The sequence below is a fragment of the Mastomys coucha genome, unplaced genomic scaffold (assembly GCF_008632895.1).
Source record: "Mastomys coucha isolate ucsf_1 unplaced genomic scaffold, UCSF_Mcou_1 pScaffold22, whole genome shotgun sequence".
Taxonomy (NCBI): Eukaryota; Metazoa; Chordata; class Mammalia; order Rodentia; family Muridae; genus Mastomys; species Mastomys coucha.
In genome coordinates, this window is record NW_022196905.1 from 255,924,488 (window position 1) to 255,942,733 (window position 18,246).

At 49.0% G+C, this 18,246-nt stretch overlaps 1 protein-coding gene and 1 pseudogene across 3 annotated transcripts in view; both read left to right on the plus strand.

The window, feature by feature from the left end:
* Plcg2 (phospholipase C gamma 2) overlaps nucleotides 1-18,246 on the plus strand; it is a 149,931-nt gene that overhangs the window by 65,633 nt on the left and 66,052 nt on the right. For all 3 annotated transcript variants that reach the window (XM_031341530.1, XM_031341531.1, XM_031341532.1), the window contains 6 exons: nucleotides 2,323-2,407; nucleotides 3,882-3,965; nucleotides 10,433-10,476; nucleotides 11,074-11,146; nucleotides 15,941-16,042; nucleotides 18,116-18,234. In XM_031341530.1, the coding sequence (XP_031197390.1) occupies nucleotides 2,323-2,407; nucleotides 3,882-3,965; nucleotides 10,433-10,476; nucleotides 11,074-11,146; nucleotides 15,941-16,042; nucleotides 18,116-18,234 (507 nt within the window). The remainder of the gene's footprint in view (nucleotides 1-2,322; nucleotides 2,408-3,881; nucleotides 3,966-10,432; nucleotides 10,477-11,073; nucleotides 11,147-15,940; nucleotides 16,043-18,115; nucleotides 18,235-18,246) is intronic.
* Nucleotides 12,898-13,693, plus strand: LOC116070252 (annotated as a pseudogene).

Consider the following 18,246-nt stretch of genomic DNA (forward strand, 5'->3'; position numbering starts at 1 on the left):
CTAAGCTTGGACCTGTCACCGGGTCCTGGGAGGTCCCTGCCATGGGATGGATCTGTGAGTAAGGCACTCTCTCCATCTCATGAGGCAGGTGTGGCTAAGAGCTACTGACTTCCTTCCCTCCACTTGCCTGGGAATTGCTCCATGTAGGTGTGCGTTCCTAGAGATGGGAATGAGGAGAGAGTTCTGGGAGGGGATTCAGTTGTTCCTGTCATGAAGAACCTGAACTAAGCCTTTTGGTCCCTAGTTCTGCAGTGCCTTTGGATGGAGTGCATGGGTTCAGCATCTCAGGTGCTTGACTCCTGAGCCTGCTCCATTACTCAGTCCCTAAGTAGCTGCCTTGGCTCTTGGGTCCCTCCTTCTGACACTCAGTTTCCAGATGTGGGCATTTCCCTTACTGGTGCAGCCTGGGCTCCTGGAGCGTCTGACTTTCCTCCTTCACCCTCAAGTTTTCAACCTCTCTCTCCTGTGTCTTGCCATGTGGCACCTGATACTCACGTATCATCATCCTGCCCTGGCCAAGAGGAATGTCACCCTCTGAGGCACCTTCTGTAGTCTGCTGGCATCTCTGCACAGTCAGACCTCTTGGCCCAGTGGTGGGAGTCTGTGGGTGCCCCTGCAAACACCAGCAGAGTGTTGCTCTGTAGGAGGCAAGTAGGAAGTTTAGCTCAGTACAACTCAGGAGCCAGCGTTGGTTCAAGCTTCGAGTGTCTGCCACTGGGCAGTTTCTCTCAGGCACATTTAAGTGCAGCACAGTTTGTAAAAAAAAAGATTCTTGGGCTGGAGAGATGGCTCAGCCGTTAAAGGCTAGGCTCACAACCAAAAATATAAAAAAAAAGATTCTTGGGTGGTGATCAACTCAATCCTGTGTACAATAAAGCTTAAGGCATGACTGCATTAAAACTTCTTTGTAAAATCTATGTGACCCCTTCCATAGAGATGGATTTTCTAGATTGAGAAATAATCCTTAAGGGCCTTAGGAGGATGGCTGAGATAAACCTCAGAGTCTGGGGAGCCAGGTCTGAGGTCCCCAGGCTCTAACCATTCCAAGGCTTCTGGGCAGAGAACAGGTTATACATCTCTTCCCTTGAAGGGACAACCCCATGATTTGAACATTCCTGAATTCCCTAGTGCTTATCTGTAAGCACAAGGGCCTCTTGCCCTCCATAGGAGCCTTGAGTGCTGTTTGTGCCGGGGTGGGAGGGCAAGAGGGCAAGAAAACTGAAGGTGACTGCTGTAGTGTGTGGGGTCACACATGCAGCCCTTCTCTGAAGATGACAAAGGCCATGTTGATAGTGCAGAGACATGGGTGTATTTCTGCCCATACCAGGGGGCAGGGTTCTTCTTGAACACGCAACCTCCCTAACCCTGCTGGATGCTTGGATCTCTGGCCAGAAGGACCTGAGTCTCTTACCCATGACCCATCCAGCCCCCTCCTTTCTGGTGTCCTCTCCTGAAGGTTTTTGGACATAATTGTTCCGGGTGACCTGGACTGCAGTGAGTCTAATCTAACCTTGCTCACACAGCAGGCCCCTCTGAGCTTCAGTTTCCTCTGTGGAGGTGGAGATGGCCCTAAGGGCTGCCTTATGAGACTTTTGAAGCTGGGGAATGTGTAGCTGGACCTCAAGGAGCAGAGCCCCAACCCCGATGGGTTCCATTAGCATTACCTTTATTGTTCCCAATACCCCCTTTTGACTCTTACTAGACTCTTCACTAGAAGCTTCCAGAAGCTCAGGAGCAGCTCCTGGAAAATTCTGATACCAGGCGTTCTGGCTTGATGACTGTTGTGGGATTTGGTTAGCATCTAGGCTGCCACTGCCTACCCTGTGCCCCAGCCTTAGCCTCCACTCAGTCTGAACCCTGAGGAGCTTGGTGCTGTGTGTGTGTATGTGTGTGTGTGTGTGTGTGTAGATAAATGGGAGTAGGGTGTAGATGTGCCATGGCTTAGATGATACCAAGCTGCCTGGCACATAGCAGGTACCATCTGCTTTTCCATCTGCCCCTTTTCCAGCTCACTCTGCTTTGAAACCACATGAGTTTGTTTTTGAGACTCTTCAGGTACCTGATGCTCATAGTGTTCTACCTGCATTGGATCTCCCATAGCACTTGCATCCAGAGCCATCTTCCATGAGGTCCATGTCTACCACCATCTCTGAGGGGTAGGGACCAGCCTCCACCATCAGGCTGTCCCTTTCCTCTTGTCCCAAGGGTCTTGTTTCTAGTTGGTTTTCTCATGGAGGGGTGCCAAGGCAGGTGTTGGTAGAGTTCTCCAGTGCCTTCCACTCTAGGCCTCTGAGGCTGATGGAACTGAGATCTCCTTTGCAGCATCAGTCTCCGGGAGCTGAAGGCCATCCTGCCCCTGGTCAACTTCAAAGTGAGCGGCATCAAGTTTCTCAAGGACAAGCTGGTGGTAAGTGAGGTAGCTCAGCTTGGCAGGGGGGTTGACATGAACTTAGGCTTGCTTAGTGCCACTCTCAGGAACCCATGCTGGCCTGGGGCTCTGTGGAATGGCATGCAAGAGTCCTGTGCCTCTGGAGGACATTAGTCCTGGTCCATCCAATGGAACCCTGTGACTATTGGAGGACTTTCTGAAGATGGAGCAAGTGAAGACTATGTCGCTGGATGTGTGACTTGGAGCATCTGTGCAGATCTGTCTCAACCAGTCTGTCGTTTAGCATTTCCTGGACCTTCCTGCAGCCGTTTACCTTAGTCACAGGAGCACATAGATCCTTTGTAAACTGCTGTGGCAGATGCCTTTGAGAAGTACCAGGGACATCTGCCGTTGCGTTTGCCCTCTTGCTCCAACTGCTCATTTTCCTAACTGTTGTCCTCTCTTTCCCCATCACTGAAGGAGGCTGTGTTCTTGAGCTGTGGGTGGGACAGCCAGCAAAGTCTCTCTGCCCCAGGAGTGATGGGATGCAAGGGGCAAGGATGCATGGAGGTGATGAAGGTGCCTCTTTCCCATGGAGAGACACGTCAGGAAATGTGAACATAGGATCCGGGGAGCCCCTATAGAAGCTCACCCAGTCATGTTAGTGCCCTTTGTGCTATTCCCCTTGGTGAACAACTTCATTCCTTTGAGTACTAGTGAGCTCCCAGGATAGCAGAGAACCCATGCTGTTCCTGACCCTGCCATTCTTGGACCTGCCCATCCCCCCATGCTCCTCTCATCTAGACAGAAAGCAGGCATGAGAGACTGAGAGGGAGAAGAGGAAAATGTTCTTACTAATCCTTGGGTGGTTCACTTTATACATACATACATACATACATACATACACATACATATACGCACATACATACACATATACACATACACTCCATATAGATGTCCACTCCCTGGCCAAAATAAATCATCATGCAAAATGCATTTAGTCCAACTTCAAAAGTCTCCATGGTCATTCAGTCCCAAGACTGTTGTAAACTCCAAAGTCTCTTCTGAGACTCTTGGAATTCATATATATATGCACACACACACACACACACACACACACACACACACACATATACATACATATATGCATGTGTATGTATATATGTACATATATGCATATTTATTTATTTTGGCCTTAATACATTAATCAAGAGTGCATACTTGATCAGTATATCTGAATAATTTAGCAATTCAAAAAAAGTGTCTCTCACCTCAAAAAGGAAGAGTCATCCCCTGTTGCTCTTGTAAACCTGGCCAAGACTCTTCCCTCCTGGGGTTCCCTGGGGCTCGAGGGTGTGGCTACCCTGTGTGTTCTCCCAGGCAGGAAACTAAGGAATCGCTGGCTTCAGAAGACTTCGGGTTGACTCCAGCTGTTCTGTTTTTGTGTGGAGGGTGGAGGTGTGGTGGTGGACACCCGGTTCTGTGTGCTCACCTTTGCCTTTTATGCTTGCAGGAAATCGGTGCGCAGAAAGATGAGCTCAGTTTTGAACAGTTCCATCTCTTCTATAAAAAACTCATGTTTGAGCAGCAAAAGTCGGTAAGAAGGCCCTCTGCTCCTCTCGTGGCTCTGAGTTAGGCGCAGAGCTGAGAAGCCTATGGGAGGGGTTTCGCTTTCCACTGAGTCAAGGAATCACAGACCAAGAATGACTGGGGATGACTTCAGGAGACTGGCAAATGGCCATAACCATGGTGGAGCTGTAAGAGACTTATCAGGAGATGGGAATTTATGGGGGATGGGGATTGCTGACCTGCCTGGTGGGAATTCTGTAGCCATAAATTTGACCAGAACTCTGAGTATATGAAAAAAAAAACAGTATAATGCACACCATGCTATTATATAACTCAGGAAGGGAATCCTGCAAGTTATTCATAGCCATCTCTGAGTTTTATGATTTTTATGACTTTATTTTAGAGACAGGGTCTTCTGTAGTCCAGGCTGACCTCAAACTTCATGCAAAGCTGGCCTTGAACTTCCAGTCCTCTTTCCTCCAGCCCATGAGTGCTGGATTATAGAGTGAGTTACCCAGGGCAGATTATAGTATGGTCAGGATGGGACCAGGGCTTTGGCTGTGCTAGGCCACACTTCCTAATCCTTACAAACAGTTATTCAACTGGGGATGAAACATGCAAGTGTATATGAGCCCATGGGAGCCATTTTTATTCAAACCAGCACATCCCACTCCCTGGCCAAAATAGGCATATAGCCACATCATCACGCAAAATACATTCAATCCAACTTCAAAAAATCCCAATGGTCTTTCAGCCCCGAGATTGCTGTAAAGTTCAGAGTCTCTTTCTGAGACTCTTGGAATTACCTTAAACTGTAACCCCTGTAAAATCAAAATAAAAAAGCAGATATACAGTGCAATATACAGTGACACAGATAGATATATAAAGTCTCACTTAAAGTCCCTTCTTAGCCACTTTCTGTTGTTATGAAGATACCATGCCTCATCCCCAATCCAACATGTATTTCAACTTACACTTTTTCATATTGAAGTGACCTCACTAGTAGCCCAGGCTGTTTTAGAACTTGCTATGTGGCCCAGGCTGTCTTAGAACTTGCTATGTAGCCCAGGTTGGCCTCAAATGAATTCTTCTCCTACTTCAGCCTCCCTAGTGCTCAGTTACAACCTAAACTTTTTATTAGAACTTAAAAAAAAAAAGTGTTTCTGTGTATGCTTGTGTGCATGTGAGAGAGAGGAGAGAGGGAGAGGAAGAGGGGAGGGAGAATGGAAGAAAGGAGAGAGGGGGTAAGGAGGAGGGAGAAGGTGGGGAGGGTGCAGGAACATACTGATTGAGTTGAGGTTTATGGACTCCCTAGTCTCCCTTGAATGTGCTAGGTGGAACCCTGTGGAAACATTCAGCCATGCCAAGGTCGCCCCCTGGTGGTCAGAATGGAGCCTCAGTTAGCATCTCATTCTTGGTTTGGCGTTTTAAAATTAATGGCCTATATTTAAACCCCAGAGTTCTGGGGTAGGCTGCTTCTTTTCTCCTTCTTCTTCTCCTTTTCCTCCTCCTCCTGCTCCTCCTCCTCTTCTTCCTCCTCCTTCTTCTCCTTTTCCTCCTCCTCCTCTTCCTCCTCTTCCTCCTCATCTTCCTTCTTCTCCTTCTCCTGCTCCTCCTCCTCCTGCTCCTCCTCCTCCTGCTCCTTCTCCTCCTCCTCCTCCTCCTCCTTCTGCTTCTTTTTCCTCTTTTTCTTTCTCCTCCTCCTCTTCTTCCTCTTCCTCCCCTTCTTCCTCTTCTTCCTCCTCCTCCTCCCCTCCCTCCTCCTTCTTTTTTGGTTTTTGAGACAGTGTTTGTCTGTGTAGCCCTGGCTGTTCTGGAGCTCACTCTGTAGACCAGGCTTTCCTTATTTATCTCCTCTCATTTATATTCATTAGGAGGGAAGATCTGAGCTGGGAGCTGTAATTACCACTGAGGGTGGACCGCTCCAGTCTGGCGGCTGCATGTTGTAACTCCGTGGTTTTAGGTTTGAATACCATCCCAATCTACACTGGTGGTTTTCACCAGCTTGCAGAACCATCTTGGTCCTGTACATATCAATGCCTCCTTCAACTGCCAGCAAATTGTTCTGGCTCCTGAAATCCTGGGATAGGTGTTGGATTTCCAGGGTCTATGGAGTTGTCATGGAAACCTATGATCCTCACATCTGAATCCACTGGGGAATGGGTACTTGATTATAGCCAAAAGGTTTCTGACTTTAAGTTACCAGTTTTTCCTTGTGTCTAACCACCTGCCTGCATTGCAGCTGTCAGGGCTCAAATATTTTTGAAGGTTGGGCAATAGCAGGAAGATACATTAATACTGCATGAAGCTAGGTGATAGTGTAAGCATAGATGACAGCCAGCATTTCTGTTGGCAGGCCACATGACAGGCACAGTGCCTTACATTTTAATCCTCCTCCGAGCCCTATGAAAGGCTAGATGAAGAAATCAGAGCTCAGACAGGTGCCTTGCTGGAAGTCGATTGGCCCCAGCTATAACCTCGGCTCACATTTCCCAACTGCCTTTGATGTCCGGGCACAAGTGCTTTCCGTTAAATTCTTTTTTTTTTTTTTTTTTTTGGTTTTTCGAGACAGGGTTTCTCTATGTAGCCCTGGCTGTCCTGGAACTCACTCTGTAGACCAGGCTGGACTCAAACTCAGAAATTCACCTGCCCTTGCCTCCCAAGTGCTGGGATTAAAGGCATGCACTGCGATTTCAAGGGCCAGTGAGAGGGCTAGGTGGGCAAAGAGGCTTGCTGCCAAACTTGAAGGCCTGAGTTTAATTCCTGGGACCCACACTGTAGAGAGAGTAAATTGAGTCCTGCTTGCTGTCCTCTGACCTCCACATGTGTGCATGCACGCGCACACACACACAAGTAAATGTGAAAGCAATAATGTATGTACATTATGACCAAGAATACAATTAGTCCCATGTACCCACCAGGCACCATCCCTAGCTGCCAACTTAGGGCTTCATGAGTTCATTTGTGCCCCTTCCCTCCCTTCATCTTCATTCCTCTATCCCTTCCTCCCTCTCCCCCTCCTCCTTCACTTTGCCTTTTGAGGCATAGTCTCCCCATGTAGCCCAGGCTGGCTTTAAAGTTAAGATCTTCTGTTGCAGTCCCCTAGTGCTGGGATTACCCATATTGCCACAGATGCCCAGCACTACACCCAGTCGTTCATTTCCATCTTGTGTAGTCTGGAGGCAAATCTTCCTGGCGTGGTCTGTTGCTGCCTCATCCTGGTCCTGTGACGCCCCCTGTGGTGAGAGCACATTTGAGGAAAGGTAGAAAACTCTTAGGTCACAGAGCCCAGGAGGCCACCTGGGGTCAGGCCTGGGGTTGTGTGTCCAGTAAGTCCAGTGGTTGCCCATCCAGCTTGTTCATGGCCAGAGGGTTGGAAGGGAAGGGTCCACATTCCCCGAGACATCCTGAAGGCTTGGTAGACCGTTCTGGAGAGATGCACATGATTCTAGCCTGAGGAGGCTGGAGATGGGGGACAGGAATCCTCACACTTAAGTTAGTGGTGACACTCTGGTGGGTTTCTATCCTGGTGACTGTCCCTGGGCTCCTGGAGACTCAGGGCTCCCACCTTCAGAGGATGAGACAGTCAGCATGCTGTGCTCTCCTCCGGGCTATGAAGAAACTCAGTTCCCCATCTTCAGTGGGTCTTGCTGTTTCCTCTCTCCCTTTGGTATGGCCCCTTCCCTTGTCCACCTGGGACCTTTGAGTGTGAGGAGAATAATTCCTCCATTATTTTAGTCAGTCATCTGACTTGTGCAACAGCTGTTTGCATGACCCAGGTGGATACTGTGGTTGGCACAGACATGTCCTCTGACCCTACTGACATCTCGCTGGGGTGGACAGGCTCACTGATGTCTGGAATTAGCCAGACCCCAGTGTTTACTCAGGCTCCTTGTTGGATTAGGTTTGACCACAGAGCCTCACCAAGAAATGTTTTCCACATCCTGATTTGGCTTGTGAGCCAAGTGCCAAATGAGGCCAATACTCTCCCTGCCCCGCCTGACGCCCCAACCTCTCAAAAGAAACACACAAGTCAGGGGTGGGGTGGGGGCAGTGCGTCTGAATGTGAGGGGCTAGATCAACCTTCAGGCTGGTGATGAGAGATATTTCTAGACAACTTTCCAGAGTAAATGGCACACCCAGGTACCTGGGGGCACCTCCGACCCCCAGCCTGTGGATGGCCAGTGGACTTGGCTGTTGGAAGCAGAGCTGTTTATGATGTTTGTCACAGGCCAGTGACTACAGGGCCAGTTCCACCTAGAATACATCTCACCTTTACACAGTTACTGTGTTCTTGACCAGTCAGGCAAGGCAGACAGAGTTTGCCAGGATGTTAGATTGAAACAGTCCAGGAGCATGTGTGTGTGTGTATGTGTGTGTGTGTGTGTATACATGTGTGCACACAAATGTGTGTAGGTTGCTCACAAATGTGTGTAGGTATACCTGTGTGCATATGTTTATCTCAACTTGTGCATGTATGTGTGTATGTTTACACGCACACACACACGAGTCTGTATGTGAGTACATATGTATATCTATATATATACATGTGTATGTGCGCACAGTGCTCAGCCATCGAGCTGGTGCAGATGGAGACCAAGAGGGAAGCACATCTCAGCTTCTCACACGTGCGGTTGACATTACAGAGGCCATGAGGGAAGAGCTGACATGGCCCTATGCTCCTTTTCTGCTCTGAAAACAGAAAGGTAAAAGGGTCATCTGCAAAATATTAAAGGTCTGAAGCACAGCAGTGAACACAGAACAGTGTATGTCACCACTTGTTGCCAGGATCACAGCACCCAGACGGAAGACCTCCAGTGAGGGAAGACCGAGTCGTGGCCCACGGTCTCAGTCCACTGTGGTGGGGACAGCCTGGTGGCACTCATGGAGTCAGATGTCTGTGACAGAGACACCACAGGTGGTCTCTAGTGGTGATGTGTGTATGTGTGATGTATGTATGTGTGGTATGTGCATATGTGTCAGTGTGTATGTGTGTAGTGTATACATGTGTGGTGTGATGTGTGCTGTTTCTGTAATGTGTGCGTGTGGTATGTGTATGCGTGCATATGTGGTATGGATATTATATGTGTGTTGTATATTGTGCATTGTTTGTGCAGTGTGTATGGTGTTTGTGATATATGTGTGTTTGTGTGTGCATGTTGTGTGTGTGGTGTTAGGAGTCAAACCCAGGTAAACAGCTGTCTGCCCTGAGTTGTAGCTCCAGCCTGTGTTTAAAACAACAATAAGAACAATTTAAATGACTTTCTCTCTGTCTTTTCCATGGGGCATGGGATGAGAGGGGCGCGTGTGGCATGATTGTAGAGACCAGAGGACAACCTGTGAGAGTCCATTCTCTCCTTCCACTGTGAGGGCCCCAGGAGTCAAACTCAGGCTGTAAGGGTTGACAACAAATGCCATTAACATGCTGAGCAGTCTCTCGGGTCCATCCAGCATTTCTCTCTCTCTCTCTCTCTCTCTCTCTCTCTCTCTCTCTCTCTCTCTCTCTCTCTCTCTCTCTCCCTCCTTATGAGTCAAGGTCTCCCTGTGTAGTCTGGGTTAGTCTTGAACTCATGATCCTCCTCTCCTGCCTTAGCCTCTCAAGTGCTGGGATTACAGGTGGGCGCCACTACATTCAATACCACATTGATATGTACATTTTATTTTTTTCTTTTTTCTACGCCTGTTGAGACGCTGTGATTTCTGTTTCTGGATCAGTCTAGGCACTGTCCTACATTGGTGGGATTTGCCCATGCTGAGCCATCCTGGCTGTCTCAGTAACATGTCTATTGCATGGTAGGTGCCATGGCCGAAAGCAACTTGGGGAGGAAAGGGCTTATTTCATCTTATAGCTCTCAGGCTGCACTCCATCACTGGGGGAAGTCAGGTAGGAACCCAGGCAGGGCAGGAACTTGGAGGTGGGAACCGAAGCAGAAGCCACAGAGGGGTGCCGCTTACTGGCTTGCTCAGCACGCCCAGGACCATCTGCTTAGGGGTGTCACCACCCTCAGTAGGCTGGGCTCACTTTATATCAATTATTAATCAAGCAAATGTCCTACAAACTTTCCTATAAGCATTTTCTCAACGGAGGCTCATCTTCCCAAATGACACTAGCTTGTGTCAAGTTGGCAAAAAACTAACCAGGACACTTACTTCCATGATTTTTTTTTTTAAAGTAACTTTTCCTTTATTATTCTCTAGATTTATTTTTATTTTATGTACATAAGTATCTTGCCTGCAGGCACATATGTCACCATGTGTGTGCCTGGTGCCTGCAGAGGCCAGAAGAGGGTGTTGGACCTCTGGAACTGGAGTTATAGATGGCTGTGAGCTGCCATGCGGGGTCTGAGAACTGAACCCACATCTTCTTCAAGGGCAACAAATACTCCTGTCTGCTGAGCCATCTCTTCGGCCCACTGATGACTTAGCAAACGAAACTCTCACTGGTGTGAGCTGATTTTTCCAATGCTCTTATTATCCGCTTGTTTCTCGTTTCAGATACTTGACGAATTCAAAAAAGACTCCTCCGTGTTCATCCTAGGGTGAGACACCTCTGACCCGTTGCTGCTGTTCAGGACCTCTGTGTCCTTGTAGCTCTGGTGGTGGGTGGGGGCGGAGGCGGGGGTACTGTGTGCAGTCGACGACCCCAGGCTTATAGGACAGCATGAGCAAGTGAACAGAATCTGTAGGATATGGGGCAATATGAGGAAGGTCTAGAAGATTCTGTAGGGAGGATCATGAACTCAGGCGTTCTTTCTGAAGGTTCAGGGATGTGACAAACCAATAGGTTTCTCTTTTCCCCTGTTTTCTCCTCCTCTCCACCCCCTCCCTTCTCTTCTGGATGTATCCCTTCTCTCTCTGTCTCCTGTAGCTCTGGTCTTCTGCTTCCATCTATCTGTCTGTGGACTCCACGCTCTACTGTGCTCCCACACTCTACTGTGCATTCAGTATAGCCCCTGAATGCTGTCCAGGGCCCCTAAGATTCTTTGGTTGGGGGTCTCTGTTTGAACCTCTTCTATCTTGACTGTGAGGGTCAGTGGTCTGTGTAGTACCACGGGGCTGGGGTTCAGGGTGGAGGTGAACCTCTTTTAGCAAATGTCCTTCTCTCTAACCACCCTGTGTCATTTCTCTGAGGGCAGGAACACAGACCGGCCTGATGCCTCAGCTGTCTACCTGCAGGACTTCCAGAGGTTTCTTTTACATGAACAGCAGGTGAGAGGATTGCGAGATGGGGTGTCAGGGACAAAGTGCTCCCCTGGATGCCTGCTGTCAAAGAATGGCTGTGGTGTCCCTTTGGTGGGGTGAGGCTTCAGACTGCTGTCCAACACCACCAGGCCTCAAATTCCCAATCACTCGCTCTTTCTCTCTCTCTCTCTCTCTCTCTCTCTCTTTCTTTCTTTCTTTCTTTCTTTCTTTCTTTCTTTCTTTCTTTCTTCCCTTCTTCCTTCCTTCCTTCCTTCCTTCCTTCTTCCTTCCTTCCTTCCTTCCTTCCTTCCTTCCTTTCTTTCTTTCAAATAGATTCTTCTCTCGTATGATACATCCTGACTTCAGTTTCTTCTCCCCTTCCCCCACTCCTCCCAGCTTCCTCCCCCACCTACCTCCCCTCTCTTTCAGATCGACTTCCCACCCCTTTCCTCTTCAGAAAAGAACAGATCTCCAAGAGACAGCAGCTAAACAGAACAAAACCACATACAACAAGACAAAGCAAAAGCCCTCACATCGAGGCTGGACAAAGCAACCCAATAGTAGGAAAGAAGTCCCAAGAGCAGGCAAAAGAGTCAGAGATGCACAAGGCCCCATTGTTAGGAGTTCCACAAAGATACCCAGCTAACATCCATAACATCTACACAGAGGACCTGGTGTGGACCCATTCGGGCCCCATGACTGCTGCTTTAGTCTCTGTGAGCCCATGAGGTTTTAGTTAGAGCAGTAAGACAGCTGAAGGAGATGAAGGAGGTTCAGATTGGAAAGGGAGAACATGGCACACAGAATCTTGTCGACACTTCCAATGAGCAAGCAATGGCAAGGGGGACTTGAGGGCTTGAATAAGATGTCCTCACCCTGGCTGGTCTAGATCCTCCCCTGGGGCCACCCCAGGAGTGTCTTCCTGGGAGGCCATCTCTTTTGGATAGGAGGAGGTGACTAGGCTGACCAAACTTGCTGGTCCTCTGGGGGGGGGGATGAGAGCTAAGTCTCCCCGAATGGCATCTACATGGGGGCTCCCAGTGTGGAGGAAGAGTCAGAGGAGTTTCCTATTGGGATGTCATTATCTGATGGTACAAGGTCACCCCAGTGTGTGTGTGTGTGTGTGTGTGTTTGTGTGTGTGTGTGTGTGTGTGTTTGTGTGTGTGTGTGTGTGTATGCATGTGTGTATGCATGTGTGTATTCTTGGGTACCATGCTGGTGTCTGGCGAGCAGATGATGTTAAATCTTTCCCTGTGATACATGTTTTTGAGACATGTTTTACTAAGTTGTTCAAGCTGGCATTGAGCTACCTCTGTAGCCCGGCTGGTCTTGAACTTGTTGCCCTCCTGGCTCAGCTTCCTGAATAGCTGATACAACTGTACCTTCACACTCTATGTTTGGGCTCAATCATAGCATAAAGATATGCTATGATAGCATAGATGCTAATGATCAGAGAGGCACGAAGTCACTGCCCGAGGTTGGGCAGTGGCGACTGCTGCCCTGGTGTGCTGGGCAATGGCAAGTAAGGACTTCAATGTCTGTCATGTGTACCACACCTGACAGCATGGGACACTAAATGCAGGTGATGGAGGAGAGGTTCTGTTTGCTTAGGCCGGGCAGTGGTGGCACACGCCTTTAATCCCAGCACTTGGGAGGCAGAGGCAGGCAAATTTCTGAGTTGGAGGCCAGCCTGGTGTACAGAATGAGTTCCAGGACAGCCAGGGCTACACAGAGAAACCTTGTCTCAAAAAACAAAACAAAACAAAAAGAAAAAAAAAAGACCAAAGGATGTTAAACACAGTGGGCAGTGAATTCTGTTGGGCACAGTGTGTGTGTGGCCATGTGAAGACAGCTTGGTGGGGCTACTAAAAGCTCTCCTCCTACCATGAGTGTCTCAGCAATCAAATTTAGGTTGTTGGGCTTGGTGGTAGGTACCTTTACCCTCAGGCCACCTTACCATTCCGCATTTGAACCCTTAGCATCTTGGGATTCTAAACTTCTTTAGGAAGATCCCGGTTGTCCTTTTGGCCGTGGCAGCCATCTTCCAGGAACTCGCCAAAATGACAAACACAAAAGGAAAGAGGAGAGACACCCGGTATATGTTCTCTAGGCCTTTTAGGAAACATGGAGTTGTTTCTTTGGCCACATACATGCGAATCTACAAGAAGGGTGATATTGTAGACATCAAGGGAATGAGCGATGGTCGAAAAGGAATGCCCCATAAGTATTACCACAGCAAAACTGGAAGAGCCTACAGTGTCACCCAGCATGCTGTGGGCATCATTGTAAACAAGCAAGTTAAGGGCAAGATTTTGGGCCAGGAGGATCAGTGTGCGGATTGAGCACCTCAAGCACTCAAAGAGCAGAGACAGCTTCCTGAAGCGGGTGAAGGAGAATGATCAGAAGAAAAAGGAAGCCAAAGAGAAGGGCGCCTGGGTTCAGATGAAGTGCCAGCCTGTGCCACCCAGAGAAGCACACTTTGTGAGGATCAATGGAAAAGAGCCTGAGCTGCTGGAGTCCATTCCATACGAATTCATGGCCTAATGTACAAAAGAGAAATAAAGGACCTGGACTGCAAAGTGTTTTCCTTAGGTTGAAAAAAAAAAAAAAAGGAAGATCCTGGTCTCTGCTCAGCCAGAGAGCAGTGTCCAGTTCTACAAGCAAGTGCTCATGTCTCTTGATAAACGTGTGTGCTTTTCGAGGGAAGGAGAGAAAGGCTATCCAGGCCCTTTGAGACACCCAGGGGAGCCAAGGTGTTTGCATCAAGCATCTTGCGTTTGGTGTTACTTCTTGAACTGGTTCATGATTCCTCCCACCTCCACCACCCCCACAGCTGAGGATGGAACCCAGGGCTAGTGCTCTACCACTGAGCTAAATCCCCAACCCCATGCTCTGTGCTGTTAACAACCCTCCATTCAGGGGAACTCACAGTCTACTGGCTGTTTTGGTGTCTGGTCCAGGGAAACTTGTTAGCTAACCACAGTCCTGTGTTGTGGAAGTAGGGCTTCACCACCCTAGTTCAGTCTGTCTTTGGGCTTTTGTTCTTTCTGACATCTCCGCCCCCCCCCCCCCCCCCCGTGTCCCTTCCTACCCAACCACAAGTTCATCTCAGGCACAAGGAGAGATGCTGGAGAATGTCCGAAACCCAGAAGGCATTGGCCAGCATTGGGTCTGTGGTATCTTTCATCTTGTTGCCTGTGGATATTTGGGGTTTCAGAGTGTGCAGTGGGAAAACAAGCCATTGCGTACTATGGCCTCTTTTTTTTTTAGTAAGTAAGTGTTTCTGGAATGTCCGGTGTTGTGCTGAATCTGCTAGTGGAGCTAGATTTGTCTATCTGGGTGGCTCTGCCTGGCTGACCCCTGGAGGAGGGGTATGTGGTATCCATCTAAGTTCCTTTTCCCAAGATGAGTGATTTGGAAACCAAAGCTGCTTCTTATGAGCTTCTGGAGACCTGGGATCCTCTTGAAGTCTGCGTGTCCTCTTCTCTATGTGACAGTAACATTATGTGACTTGCAGGGTGGGGTGGGCTAGAGGACCAGATGGGGATGGGCCTGTTAGAATAAACTACCCGGCACTGGAGGCATCCTGCAGTAAAGAGTACCGCACTTAGCACACGACCGACTCCATGCGGTCCTGTTTCTAAAACCTGCGCAGTGCATTACTTTTGGGACCCTCCTCTCGTGGGTGAGGATGTACAAAGAAGACATGTAACTTGTCACATTGGCCGAGCCCAGGGAGACACCCCAGTAGGTTGGCCGTATGGATACTTTTCTCATTCCTGTGACCAGAAGAAAGAGTTTCAAAGGGGGCAGGCTTCATTCTGGCTTAGACTTGGAGGGGCTATAGCCCATCATAATTGGGAAGAGACGACAGCCTGTGGGTACAGCATGGTGACAGGAGTTGGGGGTGATCACATGGCCTCGCTAGCCAGGCAGTGAGGCTGGACTATAGAACCTCAAAGCCCACCCCCCAGTGACCCACTTCCCTTAGCAAGCCTCCCATCTTTGGAAGGTGCCACAGCCCTTCCAGACAATGCCATTGTTGGTGTCAGGCTCTCCAAACACCACTAGTGACATCACACCTAGGTGACAGGATGACCCGCACACCTGTTGCCAAGGCAACAGCCACCCTATTCCCAGAATCCACCTTTACCTGTGGCTATGTCACTATCCATATATAAAAGAAAGATCCCTCTGATCCCTCTCTCTCTCTCTCTTTCTCTCTCTCTCTCTCTCACCCTTTCTCTTTTCCCCCACCACTTTGCCCTTCTCTCTCTCTAAATAAACCTCACATGGAATTGTTTGGCCCGTTATGGTCTTTCTGGAGCTGTGTGACGATCACAACAGCCATGACCTGTGAACCTGGGTGTTCAAACATATGAACCCGTGGGGGGCATTTCATAATCAAACTGTTAACACTAGCGCTTGCTAGTGCTTCCACCACGGTGCCTGGCTGTTTCATACTGACACCTGTGGCCCAGTGCCCTGAGTTCTTGCCAGACCATGGCTGGCCATTCCTTTACTTTTATTGATAAAAGTTTTATTGGGATGCAGCCATGCTTGTTTTCCTGTATTTGGTCTGTGGCTGCGTTCACACAGTGGTGGCTGCTGAATGAGGATAGCAGGTGACCCAAGGGAAGCGGAAGGCATTTGCTTGCCCCTGGCAAAGGCCATGCTGGGATGGAGCCTTGTTTGTGTGGCTCTGTAAGACAAGTAGATTTCATCTGGGGTGATGGTCCAGTCTTTGATCACCTTGACTAGGTCCAAAGAAGGACATTGCCTGTCCTTTGGTGACTTTGTGTTGTCTTTGACATCTTTAAGGAGCTTTGGGCTCAGGATTTGAACAAGGTCCGGGAGCAGATGACCAAGTTTATCGATGACACAATGAGGGAGACTGCAGAGCCCTTCTTGTTTGTGGACGAGGTGAGTGGGCTGGGACTGGTCACATGAGCGAGACTTCATCCTTTCCCTTCAGAAGGTATCAACTGTCAGGTGTCCAGGGACTGACTCCATAGTGGTTTTCAAAGGGTGGGGATTATTCCTGCCTTTTATTTTCATGATTCTCCCTTGGGTGGGATTACCTGTTTCGCCACTAGAGGGCGTTCGCCACCAGGGAGAAACCAACCAAACAGGACAAATGCTTGATGGTCGTCCGAGCCATTTCTAAATGACTCTTCTTTGTAGAGGTGGCAGAGGAGGGTCAGAAGAGACATGGGTTATCACCTGCCCAGTGGGGCTGTTTATGGCAGTTAAATATACCTGTGGGTACCAGTGTTTCTGATTTATTATTATTTTTTTAATGCTAGGAGTGGGTAGATGGGAAAGATACCCTCTCTGCCTCTTTGTTTTTGCCATGGCAGGAACTGAACCCAGGGCCTTTGGCATGCTAGGCAGGAGCTTTACCACAGACCCATAACAGTGGAACTCCTTTTTTACTGTTTATTTTGTCCCCCTTCCCCACCCCCGGTAGATCAGAGGATAGACAGTCTTACATGTAGGTCCTGGTCTGCCTCCTCATTTGAAGCAGGGTCTCTTTGTGGCTGCTGCATAGGCCAGGCTCACGGACCCTGGAGCTTCTGGGGTTTTTCTCCATCTCCACTTTACATCGCAGTAGAGGAACACGGGATTACAGCACGCGCCACCACATTCAGCTTTTGTGGGGGCTCTGGGGTTCAAACTCATGCCCTCTTGCTAATCTTTCCCCATGAAGCTGTCTCTCCAGCCCTCTTCTTTTTTCTTATTTATTTTTATTTTTTAAAGCTGTCAGGAGTTGGGATAGGAACCTCTGTGCCCTTCTTCTCTGTTTCCCTTTTATCTTCAGTATTTTTTGAACCCAGGGCTTTGGATGCATTAGCCAAGCACTCTACCGCTGAGCTGATCCCCAGCCCTCCATTTCTTTTTTGCTTTGAGGCAGGTTTTCAGTAATTTGCCCAGGCTGGACCTGACCTGAACTCACTGTAGCCCAGACAAGCCTTGACTCTGATCCCCCTGAGCATCCCGGGTGACAGACCTGAGCCCCTAGGCCTGGTCTCTGATCCTCCTGAGCATCCCGGGTGACAGACCTGAGCCCCTAGGCCTGGTGTCTTCCCACCCTTTGATGTCCTCATATCTGCAATGTTCTGTCTCTGAAGCTGGGCTGGGCTGGACTCACAGAGGCTTAGTCTGATATAATGTAAGGCTTTTGTGTAGGCAGCCGGTGCTCTGGCAGCAGCAGACATTTGGGGATTCACTTTAAAAAGGGAAATGATGGGTAGGCCTGTGAGGTGCTTATGTCGAGAAGCGTGTTAGTCAGGGTTTTACTGCTGTGAGCAGACACCATGACCAAGGCAATTTTTTTTTTTTTTTTTTTGGTTTTTCAAGACAGGGTTTCTCTGTATAGCCCTGGCTGTCCTGGAACTTACTCTGTAGACCAGCTGGCCTTGAACTCAGAAATCCACCTGCCTCTGCCTCCCAAGTGCTGAGATTAAAGGCTTGCGCCACCACCGCCCAGCTGGCAATTCTTATAAAGGACAACATTGGGGCTGGTTTACAGGTTCAGAGATTTAGTCCATTATCATCCAGGTGGGAATATGGCAGCATCTAGGCAGGCATGGTCCAGGCAGAGCTGAGAGTTTTACATCTTGATCTAAAGGCTGCTAGTGGAAAACTGACTTCCAGGCATCCCTAGGATGAGGGTCTTAAGCCCATACCCACAGTGACACACCCACTTCAACAAGACCACACCCACTCTGATGAGGCCACACCTACTCCAACGAGGCCACACCCACTCCAACAGGGCCATACCTCCCAATAATGCCAGTCCCTGGGCCAAGCATATACAAACCATCACAAAATGGCTGCAATCTGAGCCGTTTGTACTGAAACCTCCGGATGTCTGGTGACCATCTGTAGGTTTTACAGGTCAGAGCCGCCCGGCTGTGTGGGTGCCAGCTAGGAACAAGTAGACTCCGTGCCTCTCGTGTGCTACAGTGACTCCATGTCGGTTGTCTCTTTCAGTTTCTCACGTACCTGTTCTCACGGGAGAACAGCATCTGGGACGAGAAGTACGATGCAGTGGACATGCAAGACATGAACAATCCCTTGTCTCATTACTGGATCTCTTCTTCCCACAACACGTGAGTTTCTGG